A 17,771-nucleotide genomic window follows, 5' to 3' on the forward strand; every position below is an offset into this window, starting at 1 on the left:
GCAACAACAATAGCAAACAAAAGCTCATATAATAAGGAAGCTCAAGGGGTGAATACCTTTATGCATGGCTGAATTCAGAAATTCAAATGATATCTTGTCATCTTTATTTTTTCCCCATCTTTCATTTCTGTATTTGTCTGTGTCTTTTTCATTCTCAGTTGGGTTCCTAGAATGAGCACCACCTCCAGCTCTAGGTGTAGTTGGCTCTTTTAATGAAAAGACAATATCTCTTGATGGGATGCTGTAGAGAACACTGATTGGCTCAGCGTGGCCACATGCCCAATCCTGAACCAATCACTGCACAGCTAATAGTAGTCTAATAAACCAGGCTTCGATGTGTCTCAATTCCTCAATCCCATAATGAATGAAGTGAGAGCCCACCTTATCAAAACCACATGGTAGTGAGTTTCCCCCAAAAAAGAGGGATTCTATCACCAGGATAATTGTAGGTAGGTCAAGGGAAGTGTCCTTGGCAGCAAAAAGTATAGTTACCTCGGTCCTTTACATATTGAAACCCATCATCAAGATGACAAATTCTTCCTCCTCTACAATTCTGCTAATAATTTAAAATAATGCTTACTCCTTAACACCTTCATTGGGCACTATTGATATAACAGCTCAAGAATGAACCACCTAATCCAGATTCATCTGGAATTTATTACCAACAGAAATAACAAAGGGGTAAGACTATTCCAGTCTCTCTTAATATCCAAGACAGCTTTCCCAATTGTTCTTCATGCTGACAGCCAGCTATTTAGGTTAAGCTAATGTAGTTTCTTGTATATTTTTTTTCTTCCAAAGAATTCCCCATTGTCAAAACTCACTTTTTGGCAGACCATCAATGTCAGTTCTGCTCTCCACCTGGACCCTTACTTTTTGTCTCTTATAATTTTGCTTTAAGAATTTCTTCTGGAGTGCTCCTGACTTCCTTGCTTTCACTGCTCCATTTTGATTACATTGTCATCCCTACTCCTATACTTATTTCATTTATTTAGTATCTTATTTCAACTCATAGACTTAAGCTCTAAACTTTTGCTTTTTTATTATGCAAATTCCCCCATCATATGAACTCTGAGGGCTATATGACTTCCAAATGGTTGCTCACAAAACTCTCTTCACTTAAGACTTTGCTAATTACAACTTCCCTTTATTGCACTTGGAAGAAATAAAGCACTGAACATTGGTCTCTATAACTGTTGTCTGTCCTGTTTTGAAAGCTCCTAAAAAGTATATAACACATAAACCCATGTCACATACAAATAAATTAATGTTAACTTTATTTATATGATGTAATTGCTCCTCCTTTGATTAGATCAGGGGAAGTCAGAAAGAATGTCCTTGGAACATTCTTAGAACATGCACCTTTGAAGCATGGCCTAGAACTCTGATTGATGATGTTGGCATAGAGAAAGAATAAGTTAAGATCATGTGGCTGAATTTCACAAATACTTTCATTCTCCCAGCTCACATTACAAGACAGGTTTTTAACAGTGACTGAACTTTCTTTGTAGCAACTTTTTACCCACTGAAAATCTAAAGTTAAATTTGTCTTTGTTCTCTGTCACAATCTCTTAGATCAATAGACAGGCCCCGCCGTTATCATGGTGACTAGACATTGTAAAGTCTTCAAGGTAGCCATTGGCCAAACCAGGTGAAATGTAAGATTTACAGAGTCCTTCCCTGGCCCTTGTGGCTTGATTGGGTGTTGTCCTGTGTACCAAGAGGTGCTGGTTTGATTCGTTTTGATTCCCGTGTTAAGGCACATATCTGGGTTGCAGTCTCCATCCCTGGTGGAGGACATGTGGGAGGCAGCCAATGAGTGTTTTGTTTTCCCATGGATGTTTTTCTTTCTTTCTCTCACTCTAAAAATCAATAAACTAAAAAAATAAATGAATAAATAAAAATAAGATTTATGGAGTCCTCACTTTCATAGCTAAAAAGACATTCATTCCAAATTAGAAGAAGAGAATGCAGACCAATTAAATCTGGTAATCCAAAGAATACTTTTAGAACAACATTTCAGACGTGTTCCCTTTAACATATGCAAGAATAGCTAAATTTAACATATGGAGTTCTTTTCCTTAACAACCGTTCTTGCTTTCTAAATATCTTTATACTCTAAAAGTGCTTTTTAAAATGAAATCATGATATATTTCTATTTTCATTCAGTATTTGCGACCAGCTCTTCTTAAAATAAACCAATTGTGCTATCAGTTGAGTTATATGGGGCTTTGTTATATTGAAAAAGGTCACACCTACACCCTGCAAGAATTTCAGTTGACCCAAGTCGTACACCTGAAAGAGGTAAAGATGTTTGTCTATAATTTTCAAGAACTTTTTTCTATTATTGCTACTTCAGTACCACTAATTATACATATCATTAATGTCTAGATGACGGATCACCTGGAATACTTTCGAAACGAGGCCAAAGAGGTGGTCAGGAAGGCTTGCCGTACTGCTTTGCGCTCTATAGGATTCACTCCTGATGACTGTGATGAGGAAGGTAGGGAGGGGAGAGAGCTTTCACAGATCAGACGCTGTGTCTTTCTAAAATAGTAACTCTTGCCCAACCAGTGTTGCTCAGTGTTTGAGCATCAACCCATGAACCAGGAAGTCACAGTTCGATTCCCGGTCAGGGCACATGCCCAGGTTTCGGGCTCCATCCCCAGTAGAGGGTGTGCAGGAAGCAACCAATCAATGATTCTCTATCATCATTGATGTTTCTCTCTCTCTCCCTTTCTCTAAAATCAATAAAAACATTTTAAAAGTAGTAACTCTTGCCCTAGCCAGTTTGGCTCAGTGGAGAGAGCATCAACCTGTGGACCAAAGAGTCCCAAGTTTTATTCCCATCAAGGGCATGTACCTCAGTTGCAGGCTCCTCCTAGGCCTGGGTCCTGTTCAGGGCACATGCGGGAGGCAACCAATTGATGTGTTTCTCTCATATCGATATTTCTCTCTGTCTTTCCCTCTCTCTCTCCCACTCTCTCTAAAAATCAACGGTAACATATCCTGAGGTGAAGACTTAAAATTAAATAAATAATAAAACAGTAACTCTTTTTTACTACTTAAATTTAATGCTTTATTTTCAGTTCTTCCAAATTTGCAAGATAGATTATGAATTCAATATATATTGGAGGGGAGGGGAGTACCAGCAAATAGCGCATTTTCCTTGTATTAACCCTGCTTGTGTGTGTGTGTGTGTGTCTATATATATATATATATATATATATATATATATATATATATATATATAGTATTTCTAAACTGGTTACAGAACCTTTATTTCATGAACATTTTATGGTGGACACTTAGCATATTAGATGACTGGACACTAAGCATATTAGTACAGACAATAGGTTTGTTAAAATTAAGGGACTGGCTGGATTTCCGGATTGGCCCCAGCTGGCATGTACTCCAGAGGATAACTAAAATGCAGTTGGGGAAAAAAAGGGTAAAGTGTCACTGGGAAAGAGATAACAGAGTACACAGGTCAATGTTAAACAGAACGTTAATAAACCGTCTACAGTCTTTTCCTGAGTTGAAATCCTTTAATGTGAAATTCTTTTGGATAACTGGACTGTTTTCTGGAGTTTGAATGATCTCACAAACCAAAGCATTTTGTTTTTGTTTTGTGGTGTTTTTTTTTTTTTTTTTCAATGTTGCTTGTTTTTTAATCCGTATTGAGGGGGTGGGAAATGGAATTATTACATAAGAATTATTGTTGTTGTGTCTTGTGCTGTTCTAAGATGCTAAGAAATCGTCATTTGGTGGCAGTCTCATTGAGTTGCCTGCTTATGTAAACTCCGAGAACATGAAATACACGCAGCAGGCCAGGAAAAGGCGTTATTGCAGGAGGCTGACTTGGTAAGTGATTCTTCTTTCTTTTGAGAAAAATCAGGGCATTTGTCATTCTCAGTTTCATTCAAAGTTAAAGCCTTTATCGCAGGATTCACTAGTAGTGATGGGAGTCTTAGAGGCTATGGTAGCCTGAAGGCAGTCCCAGAAGCCTGCCCGTCCACCTGCCCCCTAGCAAAGCAGCCGCTAGGAGTGGCAAGATGGTAGAGATTGGGGGGCATGTCCAAGGCCAAGAGCTCCTCTTTGATCTCTAAGGCTGTGTCTCCCCCTAGCCCAGCCTGGAGCCTGGCGCTGGCTATGGTAAGAAGCCAGGCACACAGCGGTTTGTACATAGCAATATTGCCACATAAAGTTCCACACTTTCCCTAGGGAAGGTTTTGCAACTGGGAGACAAGCCATCCACAGGGTCTCACCAGGGCACTCGTCCTCAATAGGTTTTAGCTCTGCCATTGCTTATCCAACTGGATCTTAACATTGTTCCAGAGTTTGGATTTCACGCCTTTCTAAAACGTCATTACTACAGAAAACTCTTGCAAACAGAGTCACCAAGCATTATCTGAAATGTGTGTGGTACTATATACTGATTATTGTTACTCAGGGCTCACTAATTTAGTCCAACTTTTACAACCATCCTATATAATAAAAGCCTAATATGCTAAGTGTCCAGTCTTCTGGCCAGCTGTTCGACCAATCAAAGTGTAATATGCTAATGATATGCTAAGGCCACTCAACTGCTCACTATGATGTGCACTGACCATCAGGGGGCAGACAGTTGACTGGTCAACCAGTCGCTATGATGTGCACTGACCACAATGGGGCAGATGCTCCGACCAGTAGGTTAGCTTGCTGCTGGGGTCCAGCCCATCAGGACTGAGCGAGACAGGCTGGACACACACTGGAGCCCTCCTTTGGTCTCTCCCCAGCCCTGATTGTGCACCAGTGGGGTCCCTCGGCCTGGCCTGTGCCCTTTCACAATCCAGGACCTCTTGGGGGATGTCAGAGAGCCAGTTTTAGCCCAACAGTGGAATGACCAGTCACTATGATGCTCACTGACCACCATGGGGCAGACACTCAATATAATGTTGCCCCTGGTGATCAGTGTGCTCCCACAGGGGAAGTGCTACTCAGCCAGAGGCCTGCAGTGCTAAGGATGTCAGACTGGAGTAGGCCTAAGCCGTCAGTCAGACATCCCCCAAGGGCTCCTGAACTGCAAGAGGGCACAGGCTGGGCTGAGGGACCTTCCCTCCCTGCAGAAATTTTGTGCATTGGGCCTCTAGTCTATTTAATAAATATTAATGGTGCATCAGTTATTTGTGAGATAATATGATGATGTTTTCTGTGTCACTGAAGTCAATGGAGCAATCCTTGAGGCCATCATCACAGGCCTCCAGGCATTAGAGGCCCCTTGGGCTCCAATTAAATAGAATAAAAAGTAACTCTAAATGCCTTGCTGACTCAGCCTACATGCTAAGCACTCAAGGAAACAAAATTTGCATCTTTGGGTTAGCAATTGCCATTAAGCAACATTTATCCAATAGTGAAGATTTCACACTTTACCTTTAGAATGTTAGTTACAGATATTGTATATTTACTGATTTCTCCTCTAAGGTATTAAAAAAATCTATAGCGTTTTTTGTTTGTTTGTTGTTTGTTTTGTTTGTTTTTTGGCTAGGTGAGCTAGGTGCTTTTCCAGTAATAACTGTACTGCTCATTAATATTCTATTGAATAGTTGGAACCGCTAGCTAAATTGAATATGATTGTGTTTTAAAATGAAGAATGTCCAAGAAAAACAGCAAATCTCTGATATTTTAATAAAAAAGTGGGCACAGAGAAAATATATTCTAAAATTTAAATACTTTAGAGTCACTTTCAAAGATATGTAGTGAATATAAAAAACTGAAGCTGTATTTTTTTTCTTTTTAAGCTTCATTCGTCTAAATGATTACCTAATTGAGAACACAATGCACGTCTTAACAGTAAATTCTGTTACCACTCTTTTGAATTATCTCACTGACAAACTAAAACGAACACCCTCAGCAGACATCATTCAGAAATGGATTACTGAGGAGAAAGTTGAAGTCACTGATAAGAAGGTATATCCAGACAAATTAAGAAAATTCACCGGTCAGCATTTATTGAGTGCTAACTACTATATTGTGGATTATGCTATTTTCTGTGTCTTAATAAAAATGGGAGAAATGCTTAGCAGTTTTCATAGTATAGCCAGAGCCTACTATACACATATGAAATGGCAGAATAAAAATCAGCATATCAACACATACTTTAACAGAGAAAGCACTCACTGTGCTGAGTGTTGCTCTTTCTCTCACAGGTTTTTGCTAAATGTTATTTCATGTGTTCATTCAACAGAGATTCCTTAAGTACGTACTGTGTACCAATCCCTGCACTGGGTGTTGTGTATATAGTGATGAAAAGATAGAATTCTTGCTCCCAGGAAACTTACAGTTTGGGGCCTTTCATGGGTATGAACTGGCAGAGAGAAGAGCTGAGGTGGTACAAATGGAAGAAATGAGAAGCACATCATGAAGCACACCTTTGTGCTTTGAGTGGATACCTTCTTGGGAGAAAGTTGTTCTTAGAGTCACAGAGTAATCGAGATGTTTGAGATGAAATAGTACACATTCTTTCGGTGTATTCTAGCATAGCTAAGAGAGAAATCATATTATCTCATACCACATTTCCCAGCTCCATCCTGCATAACAACTTCATGCCAGCTACCTAATAATACCGCAAAACATGCTTATTTGTTTCATCAAGCTACCTACCTCCAAGTCTCAACTTCCTCTCCAGGAAAATCAACGGTGCCATTTCAAGGACTGATATTCTTTGCTATGGTTTCCCTTTTTCTCCAAAAGTTGTATGTGAATTGCATACTCCTTTTCATCTCTCCCTATTCTCAATTCCTCTATTTTTTTCTAAATACTGTTACATCTTAAAAGTAATATTCATTTTTTTGTAATTGTAAAAGTAATATATGCCGTGCAGAAAATTTGAAAAACACAAAGATGTACAAAGAAGAGCATCCTTTGCTATCCAAAGATAACTATTTCCAAGGAGGAAATAAGGTATCACACACCTTACTTAATGCTTAATCACCTGTTTTTTTCCACTCAGCAATGTTTTGTGAAAAATCTCCCAAGTTAATATGTATTTTTCGTATAATATTCTCATGTAGAAATATACTATATACTAGTATCTTGTAAATATTTAGTAAATAATTTTCTACTACTGATCACTTTCTCACTACTAATAATGTTGCAAAGAACATCCAGACACCTCTGATTTTTCCCCTTAAAAGAAAGTCCTGGCTGTGGAATTAATTGTTGGGTCAGAAATATGCTCACTTGTTAAGGCTTTGATACTAATGCATCACTCTCCTGTGGCGGGCTAGCAGGGCCATGGCATACTCAGCCCCAAGGCACCTTATGTGCCACGCCAGCTCAGCCAGGTTCAGTGACCTTGAGAGAGGGCGGTGAAGGATTGAGAAAAGACAGACAAGAGAATGAAAGCTGGGTCTCGGTGGGACGCTGCTCCCTCATGGAGAGACAGTGCCACAGACTACAAGCCGTGTCTTTATTTTATAGCCAGATGCCACAAGACAAAGTAAGGGCGTGGTCAAGATGTTTACAGCATTCTCATGGGTTTCAGTCCTACTCAGTTACATGCACCTGATCAAGCTTTGTTTACTTGCAGCCTATATCACTTAGACTCGTGGGGCCATGTGTTCGGAGCATCGGTTCAAGCTTACAACTACAGCTGCTGACTATAATTGTGCTGTGAAGGCTCTGCCCTCCAGGCTGGGACTTGCATGTGGTCACAAGAGGACTGTGCCCTCTCACTGGTCCAGGCTTGAACCTGTCCAAACACTGTAGCCGTGCCCCACACTCTCCGGAAAATTTTGTGTCAATTTATAAACTTCCTAGCAATATTTGAGAATGAGCTTTACCCATGTGCACATAGATAATATCACTCATTTTCATCTTTGTTAATCTGATGGATATAAAGTAGTACATCACTGCCTTTAAGTGTTATATTCCTTTAATTGTTGGCCCAGTGCAGGGATAAGAGCCATAGGTGTGGTGACCAGAAAGACCTGGATCTGCCACTTACTAAGCAATGTGTCCTTCTCCAGATTCTATTTTCTCAGGGGAGTCTAATGATACGTGCTACATATGATTGGTATGGGATTTACATAGTAAATCCCTGACACATAGTAAATGCTCAATAAATGTCATTACTGAATAAATTATCTTCAGGAGGAGAAAGAGGACATTGATTGATCATTTGTACTAGTTCATTACTATTTATGTATTAATTATGTCATACTAGAAGCCCAACGCATGAAATTTGTGCAAGGAGCTTGGCCCTCACAGCCTCAGCCAGCCCTTGTAGCCCCTCACAGCCTTAGAAGGTCGTCCGGACGGTCGTTATGCTGTTGGGTCTAATTAGCATATCAGCTCCTCATTACATAGGATTAGTATCTATTTCTACTGAGTATATTGAGATTTCTATTTAAATATTATGAAACTTCTATCTGCTATATACATTTTTCAGTTCCTTATTTTCCTTTCCATCTTGTTGATAGTATTTTTTTTCAAGGAGTTTTCCAGTGCTGTCTAGTTTTCCAATATCTGCCTTTATTTTTTAATTTCTGTGGTAATATTCTTTGAAAGACAGGCCAACATTGTAAAATCAGCTAAGTGTATAAGCTTACATTTGCATGCCTCTTGTAATGGACGAGTTTCCTATCTTACACCTCGGCACCTGTATCTCTCTCACACTGCGAATGTGATCGATCGTTTCAGGTGGCTCCTGGGCTGGAAAAGCAGGAGGAAGACGAGTCTCTCATCCCCATGTTCCTCACAGAACTGATCTTGACCGTGGAGTCACTACTGTTCGAGCCTTCTCTGGACGACTTCCTGGTGTGTTTTTGTCCAGATAACATCATCTAAAAGTTCACCACCTTTTCTTTAACTTGAGACAGATGAGAGGCTTGGTAGGGACACCATCAAGAGAACCTACCAGCCGAAACCGGTTTGGCTCAGTGGTAGAGCGTCAGTCTGCGGACTGAAAGGTCCCGGGTTCGATTCCGGTCAAGGGCATGTACCTTGGTTGCAGGCAGCTGATCGATGATTCTCTCTCATCGATGTTTCCAACTCTCTATCCCTCTCTCTTTCTCTCTGTAAAAAAAATCAATAAAATATATTTTAAGAGAGAGAGAGAGAGAGAGAGAGAGAGAGAGAGAGAGAGAGAACCTACCAGTTCTAAACAAAATTTAGAATTCATTATAAGGCACCTCTCAAGAGGCATTCAAGAAATCACTCTGTTGCAAGTACCATTTTTGAAATTTTTTAAAGCATGGTGCATCTGAGAAAATTTTGCTATTATATTTTAGTTCTCAATTGCCGTGAAATAAGTTACCGCAAGTTTGGCAGCTTTTTAGAAAGCAAGCATTTGCCATCTCACAGTTCCTGTGTTCACAGGTCCGGGCGCTGCTTTGCTTCTATTACTCTGCCTCAGGACCTCCCCAGGCTGCCATTGGCTGGGATGAGGCCTCCTCAGAATCGTAACCACAGGTTGAGAACCGCTAGCAGGGTCGCCTAAGGCCTTCGGAAAACACAGATATTTACATTACCATTCATAAAAGTAGCAAAATTACAGTTATGAAGTAGCAATGAAAATAATTTTATGGTTGGGGGTCACCACAACATGAGGAACTAACTATATTAAAGGGTTGCGGCATTAGAAAGATTGAGAAGCACTGCTCTAGAGCGTGTCCGGTCCATCTGGCCCAGTCCCACTCCGCCAGCCACCTTCTAATTAATTTTCTTTCAATGTGCATGAATCTGTGCATCAGGCCTCTAGTAAAATAATAAGTGCTCATTGAAGTGAATTTGACAAACACAAAAATGATAATTAGAATAATCTATAATTAAGTGTGTCAGAATTAGGAATAACCCTTTAACATTTTTATATTTTCCCCACTTTTGTTTCACTGATATACCAACACACCTAACTTACCATGAGATTTTATAAATACATTTTTAAATAGAATATTACATATCCATTTTATCCCGCACTCTCTCTTCTTTAAACTTAACATTTATCATAAGCTTTTTTCCATATCATTGATTAATCTTTGGAGACGCCATGTTGAAGGGGTCTCTATTTTTCTATTGTATAAATTTATTACAGTCTAACTATTCCTTTTTTTGAGCACTTAGGTATTTCGTTAATAATAGGTAATACTGCAGTGAGTGTCCTTGCACAGGAATCTTTATTTACATATCTATTTTTTCCTCTTAGGATAGATTTTTATAATGGAAATAACTACTCAAAGTATAAACTTTTAACTCACCTTTTAAACTTTCTCTGATTCTCTTTGGCATACTTTGACCTGCCTTCCCTTATGACTTCTCTGTGTTTTGTTTATACTTCAAATATATAATTCATCATATCTGTTATAATTTTTATTTGCTTCTCTCTCAATTAGAAAATATATTTCCTGAAGGCAGGGGCTGTGTATTCTGATTTCTCATATACTTAGAATCAACACGGTATCTGGCATGGTTCAGTTAGTTATTCTTATTTTAGTATTTCAGAAAATTCAAAATAATTCATAAATATAACCATGTTTGTGTTTACATTTATGTTTCTTCTTTTCTCTCTAATAGAGTGGTATTTCAGGTGCAATTAATCAATTTCAGAACTCCGTGTTATCAGTTCCTAATCTCGTGCCTGACACATATTTTGATGCTTTCACCCGGCCTTATATTAACAACAAACTTGAAGAAAAAACTTGTGGATTAGGTCCAAGCTTGTCGTCAGTATTTGAAGATGACAAGAATTTTCACACAATTATCTTTCAAATAAAGGTATATTAATTTTTACTGAAACTAATATTTAAGAAATTGAGCAATATATTTTCTTCCTTTCTTATCTTTGAATTGAATGCTATTTAATCTCTAAATGGTAAACTGTTTTTATAAAGTTTTAGTTAGCCCTAGCCGGTTTGCTCAGTGGATAGAGCATCAACCTGTGGACCAAAGGGTCCCGGGTTTAATTCCGGTCAAGGGCACTGCCGTACTTTGATTGCAGGCTCCTCCCCAGCCCAGGCCCTGGTCAGGGCTTGTGCCCATCACATGTCTTTCCCTCTCCCTACCACTCTCCCTAAAAGTCAATGGAAAAATATCTTCAGATGAGGATTAACAAAATAACTAAGTAAATAAATAGTCCTGGTTGATAAGAACACTGACAACAGGAAAAGGAATTAAAAGTGAAAGATATTTGAGAGAACATCACTTCAGGGGTAGAAAATGAGGTTAAAAAAAGAACAAAAAAGGAAACACTTTTATTATACAAGAGATGCAATCCTATATAATAAGGAGCCAGTATGCTAATTAGACCGAACAGCCAAACGTCCTTCCAGACGAAGCTGGGGCTGTGAGGACTAGCCGAGGCTATGAGTGGCTGCGAGGGCCGAGCCCCTTGCAAGGATTTCATGCAGTGGGCCTCTAATAAAACATAAATGGAGCATAAATAGAGACACATGAGCCATCATAGAAATAGGCAGGTACCTCCAATACATACTAAAATGTGTAGGGGAAAGTATGATGAGAAACAGGACATTCTCTCAAAGCACCTCTGCATAAGATATTTATTGATTTCAAAAGGGAAAACGGTAAGTTTGCAGAGATAAAGGCTGACAGACACCACCTTAACCAACATGTTAATATGACCAGTAACACAACAAATGGCTGTTATGTCTCTTTTGACATGATGCACTGAAAACTCCTATTACTTCTGTGGTATTAATGCCAAAATGTGCAACTGAATCTTAGCACTAGGTAGTATAAAGCACACATACAAATGAGATATATTTTTCAAAAATGAAAGACAAATAAAGATTGAGGAATTGTTCCAGATTAAAGGAAATCAAAAGAAATAACAAGATGATAAACATGATATTGGATAGGATAGTGAACCAGAAAAAAAAATTTTTTTTCTATGAAATCATTTTTGGAACAAGTAGCAAAATTTGCATAAGGTCTGTAATTAGATAATAAAATTCATGTTAATGTTAATTTCCTGATTTAGATTATTGTACTATGCTCATGTAAGAATACATTCTTGTGTTTAGTAAGTACATCTGAAATATTTAAGGGTAAAAGTCTCTCATGTCATCACTTTTCTCCCAGATGCTTCATAGTAAAATAATATATATAGAGAAAGAATGATAAAGCAAATATGATAAGGAATTTTAGGGAATTTTGGTGACAGATATATGGAATTCTTTGTACTATTCCAGCAATGTGAATGTGAAATTATTTCAGAATACAAAGGTTTCAAATCATATTTTGAATATGTTGCTATGACCTGTATGATCACAAATCAGAGATATTATTAAGTAAGCTCAAAGGAAACACAAGTTTGACATAATTTCTTCCTCTCAAACAAACAAACAAACAAACAGATTTTTATTGATTTCAGAGAGAAGGGGAGAGTAGGAGAAAGAGATAGAAACATCAATGAAGAGAGGGAATCATTGATCAGCTGCCTTCTGCATACTCCACACTGGGGATTGAGCCCACAACCCAGGCATGTACCCTGACCAGGAATTGAACCGTGACCTGGTCAGGCCTTCCTCTCAATTTTTAATGTAAAGAAATAAACAATAGCAAGAGTGTAGAAGAATAGATAAGAGCCTATCAAAAGGAAATAAATGAACAAATAGCTAGAGGTAACTATATAGGGTGTGTGCTCTTTTATGTCACTAAACTTTCTACTACTACTGTGTTTCCCCGAAAATAAGACATCCTCCGAAAATAAGACCTAGCACATGGAAAGATAAGACATCCCCTGAAAATAAGACCTAGCACAACTTTGGGAGAAAAAATTAATATAAGACACTGTCTTATTTTCGGGGAAACAGGGTAGCTATTTTCCATAAAGCATGACTAGCGTGAGAATGTTGGGAATGAGCAATTCCATTGATCACCTCCAGTTTTCCCTGGGACAAATTGTAGTCATTTGCAAAAAATCTTGGTAGAAAAAATAAGGGAAGGCTATGGAATGCAGCCAGTGAGTCATGGACCAAGGCTAACTGCCTTTCACAGGCATTGAACTATGATAATATATACTGACTGAAATGATGGGAAATTATTGCTTTGATTTGAAAAGATTTTGTGGGGAAGGGGAGGTTTTAGCCAAGATTAAGTGAAGAAAAGGGTTTTATTAGGGGAAATTATGAAGGTATTTTGGAAAAAGCCTTGCCACTACAGAGGATTTCATAGTAAGATTATTAAGCAATCCATTCTATAGATATGCTGAACACTTTTGCCTTTGCTCAAAAACACTTAAACTGAGACATAACATTTGCAATTTGGAAACAGACATTGTCTCTTGCCATAGGATTATCAGTGATGTGTAAGTTCACAGTGAAGCTAAAAAATTACAAGTTTGCTTTTCTTTTCATCATAAGGAACAATTCTTTGAAAGTCAGATTCAAAGATTTTTAAAAATTGTAACTTCTTAAGAGACTCATTAACTGCCTACTCCTGGACCTGTAGGTTGGCATCTTTTCTCACTTACGTATCCCCAGGTCAAAGCATATTGTTGGACTCAGAGCAGGCATTTGTGTTTGTTTATTTACATTTCTGCTCAGGAAAAATAATTGTCTTTATTTATAACATTTAGGAAACCATAAAGGCAGCATTTGAATCTGCCCAATTATATGCAGCTACATTTGAAAAGTTCCAGTTATTCTACAGGGAAAATGAAAGTCTTGACTTAGAAGCTCTTAAACTTCAGGAACCTGGTAACTCTTCCAATTTTCCTTACTAATCATTTTTATAGGGAATCGAGGTTTACTAGTGTAGCCTTCTAGATTTGTCTGGTGGTGAGCATTTCAGCACATGGAATAGGCTGAACCCAAGGAACCAATTCCAGTCACTTAGAGCTTCTATTCCCAGTCTTGAGCCAAAGGCCTCCCACTCCTCTGCTACCACATCCTCACACTGGACAACTTTAATCCTTCAAGTTCCCCTGAGGATGAGACCACCAGACTCCCAGGTTTCCCTTCATCGATTCCTTGGTTCATCCATCCTGTCCCAGTCCTGGAACCAGAGTCTCACAGGCACTGTCTGTTGGCTGGGACTTTGGAGTAGCTTGGCTTAGACTCCTGAATGCTGTGTTTCTCCTGTTTTTGGAAACTCTGTTAATCCCTAAACTTCTAAACCCAGTTGTTTGCTAGAGATTAATAGAAGGTAACTTTGCCCTTTAGATAGCAGGCCTCGCCTGTTATCATAATCCCTCAAAATACTGTAACATTGCCTTGCACATATTATAAATAATTAATAAATGTCTGTTTGAGTGAACTTTGTGCCAGAGTGTCTCCTGAACAACCCCAGAAGATGATCAGGGGACAGGTTCTGGCTTCCTGACATTGTCAGCCATATCTTACCACTGCATTTCTATAAATCAGTATTTACTCATAACTTCTGTACTTGCTGAGCACTAATGACTTGCTAGATACTATGATAAGTAATATTTTGGGTATCTCATCTAATCCTTACAGTTCTATGAGGTGAGTATTGGTATTCTCATTTTATGAATAGAGAATTAGAGACATCTAGAGATAAGGAGCCTACAAAATTTCACAGCTAGTAAGTGGTTTGGAAACACTTTTCTCTGACTTGAAAGCTTGTGTGCTTAATCACTGTACATCCTACTTGTCAATCTCAAAAAGAGATAGAAATTAGCTTTGCTTTTCTGTTTCTCTTTGGCTCTGTGACTATGGTCAAAGAGAAACATGGTTATTAGATCAATAACCTTATTGATTCTAATTTTTATGTATAAAACTGATATTTCTTGGAACATTATAAGAAAGGATATTTACATGATACCATGTAAAAAGACTCTGTGTTCACCCTGGCCAGGTGGCTCGGTTGGTTGGAGCATCATCCTGTACACCAAAAGGTTGCAAGTTCGATTCTTAGTCAGGGCACATACTTAGGTTACAGGTTCAATCTCTCAACAGAATGCTTGCGGATCGATGTTTCTCTCTTACATCGCTGTTTCTCTATCTCCTCTCTCCCTCTCTTTCTCTCTCTCAAATCAATAAACATATCCTCGGGTGAGGATAAAAATAAAAGACTTTGTTCAAATAAGTTTGGAAAGCACTAGACCAGTGGTCGGCAAACTGCAGCTTGTGAACCACATGCGGCTCAGGAGCTGCAGTCCTTTTTTCTATTATTCGGAAGCTGAATCTCAGAAAGATTAAGTGACCTAACCCTAGGTATTCAAACACTCTGTCTGGTGTGTTCTTTATACATGTCAAACTCCACCATTATTCAGGAGAGGAGAGGACATGGATGAGGGCAGGAATAAATACTCTTGATCTCCAGGTCTCACTCAGGAACTCAGTCTGACCCACATGGATGAACTAATTGGAAATAAGTTAGCTAAATTTGAGAGGGTGCGGGATTTTGAAAGGCAAGCAGAGTAATAGTTTAGAACCATGTGTCTGTTAGGAAAGGTTGAGTTTGACCAATAGCATGATAAAAGTATATTCAAGGGTAAGCAGGCTTCCACTGGTTTCAGGTGGACTGGGGAAGGGGGGAAATGGAGGCAGGAAGGTCATCGAAACCCAACTGCAGCACATGGCAGATGCAAGCTGGCAAAGACCCTGACCATGATGTGCGAGCAGGTTGGCAGAGGTGGTGGGAAGAGGAACGGAGAAAACTTTAGCTATGCTTGATCTTTTGTGTGTCAAGCTTTTATTGTTAACTAGAGGCCTAGTGCATGAAATTCGTGCACAGGGGGGTCCCCTCAGCCCAGCCTGCACCCTCTCCAATCCAGGACCCCTTGGGGGATGTCCAACTGCAGGTTTTGGCCCAATCCCCAACCCCCAGGATTGGGCCTAAACTGGCAGTCTGACATCCCTCTCACAATCCTAGACAGCTGACTCCTAATTGCTCACCTGCCTGCCTTCCTGATTGCCCCTAACTACCCCTCCCCCCACTGGCCTGGTCACTCTTTACTGCCCCCCTGCTAGCCTGGTCACCCCCAACTTCTCCCTTCTGCCAACTTGGTCGCCCCTAACTGCCCCCCTCCCCCCGCCAGCCTGGTTGTCCCCTCCCTGCCAGCCTGGTCACCCCCAACTGCCCCCCTCTGCCAACTTGGTCATCCATAACTCCCCCTGCCCCCCCGCCAGCCTCGTTGCCTCACACAGCCTGCTGTTCAGTGGTTTGGTCGTCTCTCACTAACTCCCCTTCCAGCCTGGTCATAGGCAGCCATCTAGTGAGAGCATGATGGTCAATTTGCATATTACTTCTTTATTATATAGGATATCCTCAAAATGCATTTATTTGTGGAGAACCCAATTTCAAATTAACCTTACTCTAAAATCTAGTCCATTCCAAACTAGATCCTCTACTGTAATTATATTATTTTCACCTGCCTCCTCTTAATAGGAGCTGGCAACATATTTACATATTTAATAGTTACTTTAAAACATTTAATTATAACATTTTATTAGTTTTTTTATTACAAGAATAAAATATAAAGAACTATGAGTTAACATGTTAAAGTTACACAAAGAAGCTTACATAGGAATAACATAAATATATAAGTATATCTATTAATGCAATGATTTTTCATATATGTCACAACAACCCTTCAAAATCTAATATAATGTGTTGCTTTGTATGAATTATTTTATGCAGATGTTAAGTTCTTCAGTGAACAACTGGAAAAGTATCACAGACAGCACAAGGATGCTTTAGCCCTAAGACCCACCAGAAATGTAGGCTTGCTGCTCATTGACACTAAGCAGCTAAAGGAAAAACTAATTCCATCACCTTTGCGATGCTTGGAGGTAACTATGAACTAGAAAAAAAATTTTAATTATGACCTCTACAATTATTTTATGACTTTCCTACTGCAAATAAACTGTATTTTCTAGTATTGCCAATATTTAAAATTAACGTAAGTCCACTGGGTATTCTTAATTTCTAGGAAAAGTCCCATACTCTGCTTCCTATTCCAAGCACAGTCAGCTTTCAGATGAGGAAAGAGAGGGGACTGCAAGCCTCAGACTAGCACCTTCCTCTTACTTCTTTTTCCTTTGTGGGAGCATTTCAGGGCTTCTTAGTGTCACGTTCTGGTGGGAATGCTTCTTTACTCGAGGATACTGAGATCACACTTTGGAGATCATTTCCTGATCTGAAACTGTCCTTAAAGATTTGGTTCTATTTTGGTACTTTGGTAGCTCACAGGTTTGTACAGTTTATTGAACACAGCTATGCCTATTGGCTTAGGTGTAGTACAGCCTGTGGGTGCTTTCTCACCACAAGGGCAAAGCCGAATAGTTGTGACAGAGACTGTATGTCCTGCAAATCTAAAACATTTACCATCTGGCCCTTACAGAAAACTTCTGAGCCCTTTATAAAAGATGGCTCAGAAGTGCTGGTACCTGTTCTGTCACTGTAATTAGTTGTATGACCTTGGGCTTTCTCCTAGAGCTTTGCTTCGTCATCTGTTGAAAAGGACAAAATGTACAATTGGAGCAAATTCAATTGAATTTCAGCAGTTTAAGCACTACTATATACCAAGCCAAAGAAAACTGCTCTCAAATTGGCTTAAGCAATCAGAAAACTTATAAGTTATGCAGCTTTAAGAAAAACAACAACAACAACAAACAGGGAGATTATGCATGAGAGGTTTGATCTAGTGACTCAATGGTGTTACCAAGAACCTATTTATTTCATTGCCTTTACTGAGCCTTCTGATGTACCAGCTTTGTCATAAAGCTAACATTCCCTCACATTGGTGACTTGGTTGTGAAAAGTCATTATTTCCTTGTTTCTGCACAGAGACAGAAAGAGAGAGAGAG

The 17,771-nt window shown here is 39.2% G+C and overlaps 1 protein-coding gene across 1 annotated transcript in view; it reads left to right on the forward strand.

The window, feature by feature from the left end:
* DNAH6 (dynein axonemal heavy chain 6) overlaps positions 1–17,771 on the forward strand; it is a gene marked incomplete at its 5' end in the record, with an annotated part of 204,336 nt that overhangs the window by 26,566 nt on the left and 159,999 nt on the right. Inside the window, 8 exons of the mRNA XM_084900943.1 lie at positions 2,170–2,304; positions 2,392–2,503; positions 3,747–3,864; positions 5,781–5,949; positions 8,683–8,799; positions 10,552–10,752; positions 13,574–13,694; positions 16,603–16,754. Coding sequence (XP_084757069.1) covers positions 2,170–2,304; positions 2,392–2,503; positions 3,747–3,864; positions 5,781–5,949; positions 8,683–8,799; positions 10,552–10,752; positions 13,574–13,694; positions 16,603–16,754 — 1,125 coding nt within the window. The remainder of the gene's footprint in view (positions 1–2,169; positions 2,305–2,391; positions 2,504–3,746; positions 3,865–5,780; positions 5,950–8,682; positions 8,800–10,551; positions 10,753–13,573; positions 13,695–16,602; positions 16,755–17,771) is intronic.

The sequence above is a fragment of the Pipistrellus hanaki genome (genome assembly GCF_964339955.1).
Source record: "Pipistrellus hanaki genome assembly, chromosome: 12".
Lineage (NCBI taxonomy): Eukaryota > Metazoa > Chordata > Mammalia > Chiroptera > Vespertilionidae > Pipistrellus > Pipistrellus hanaki.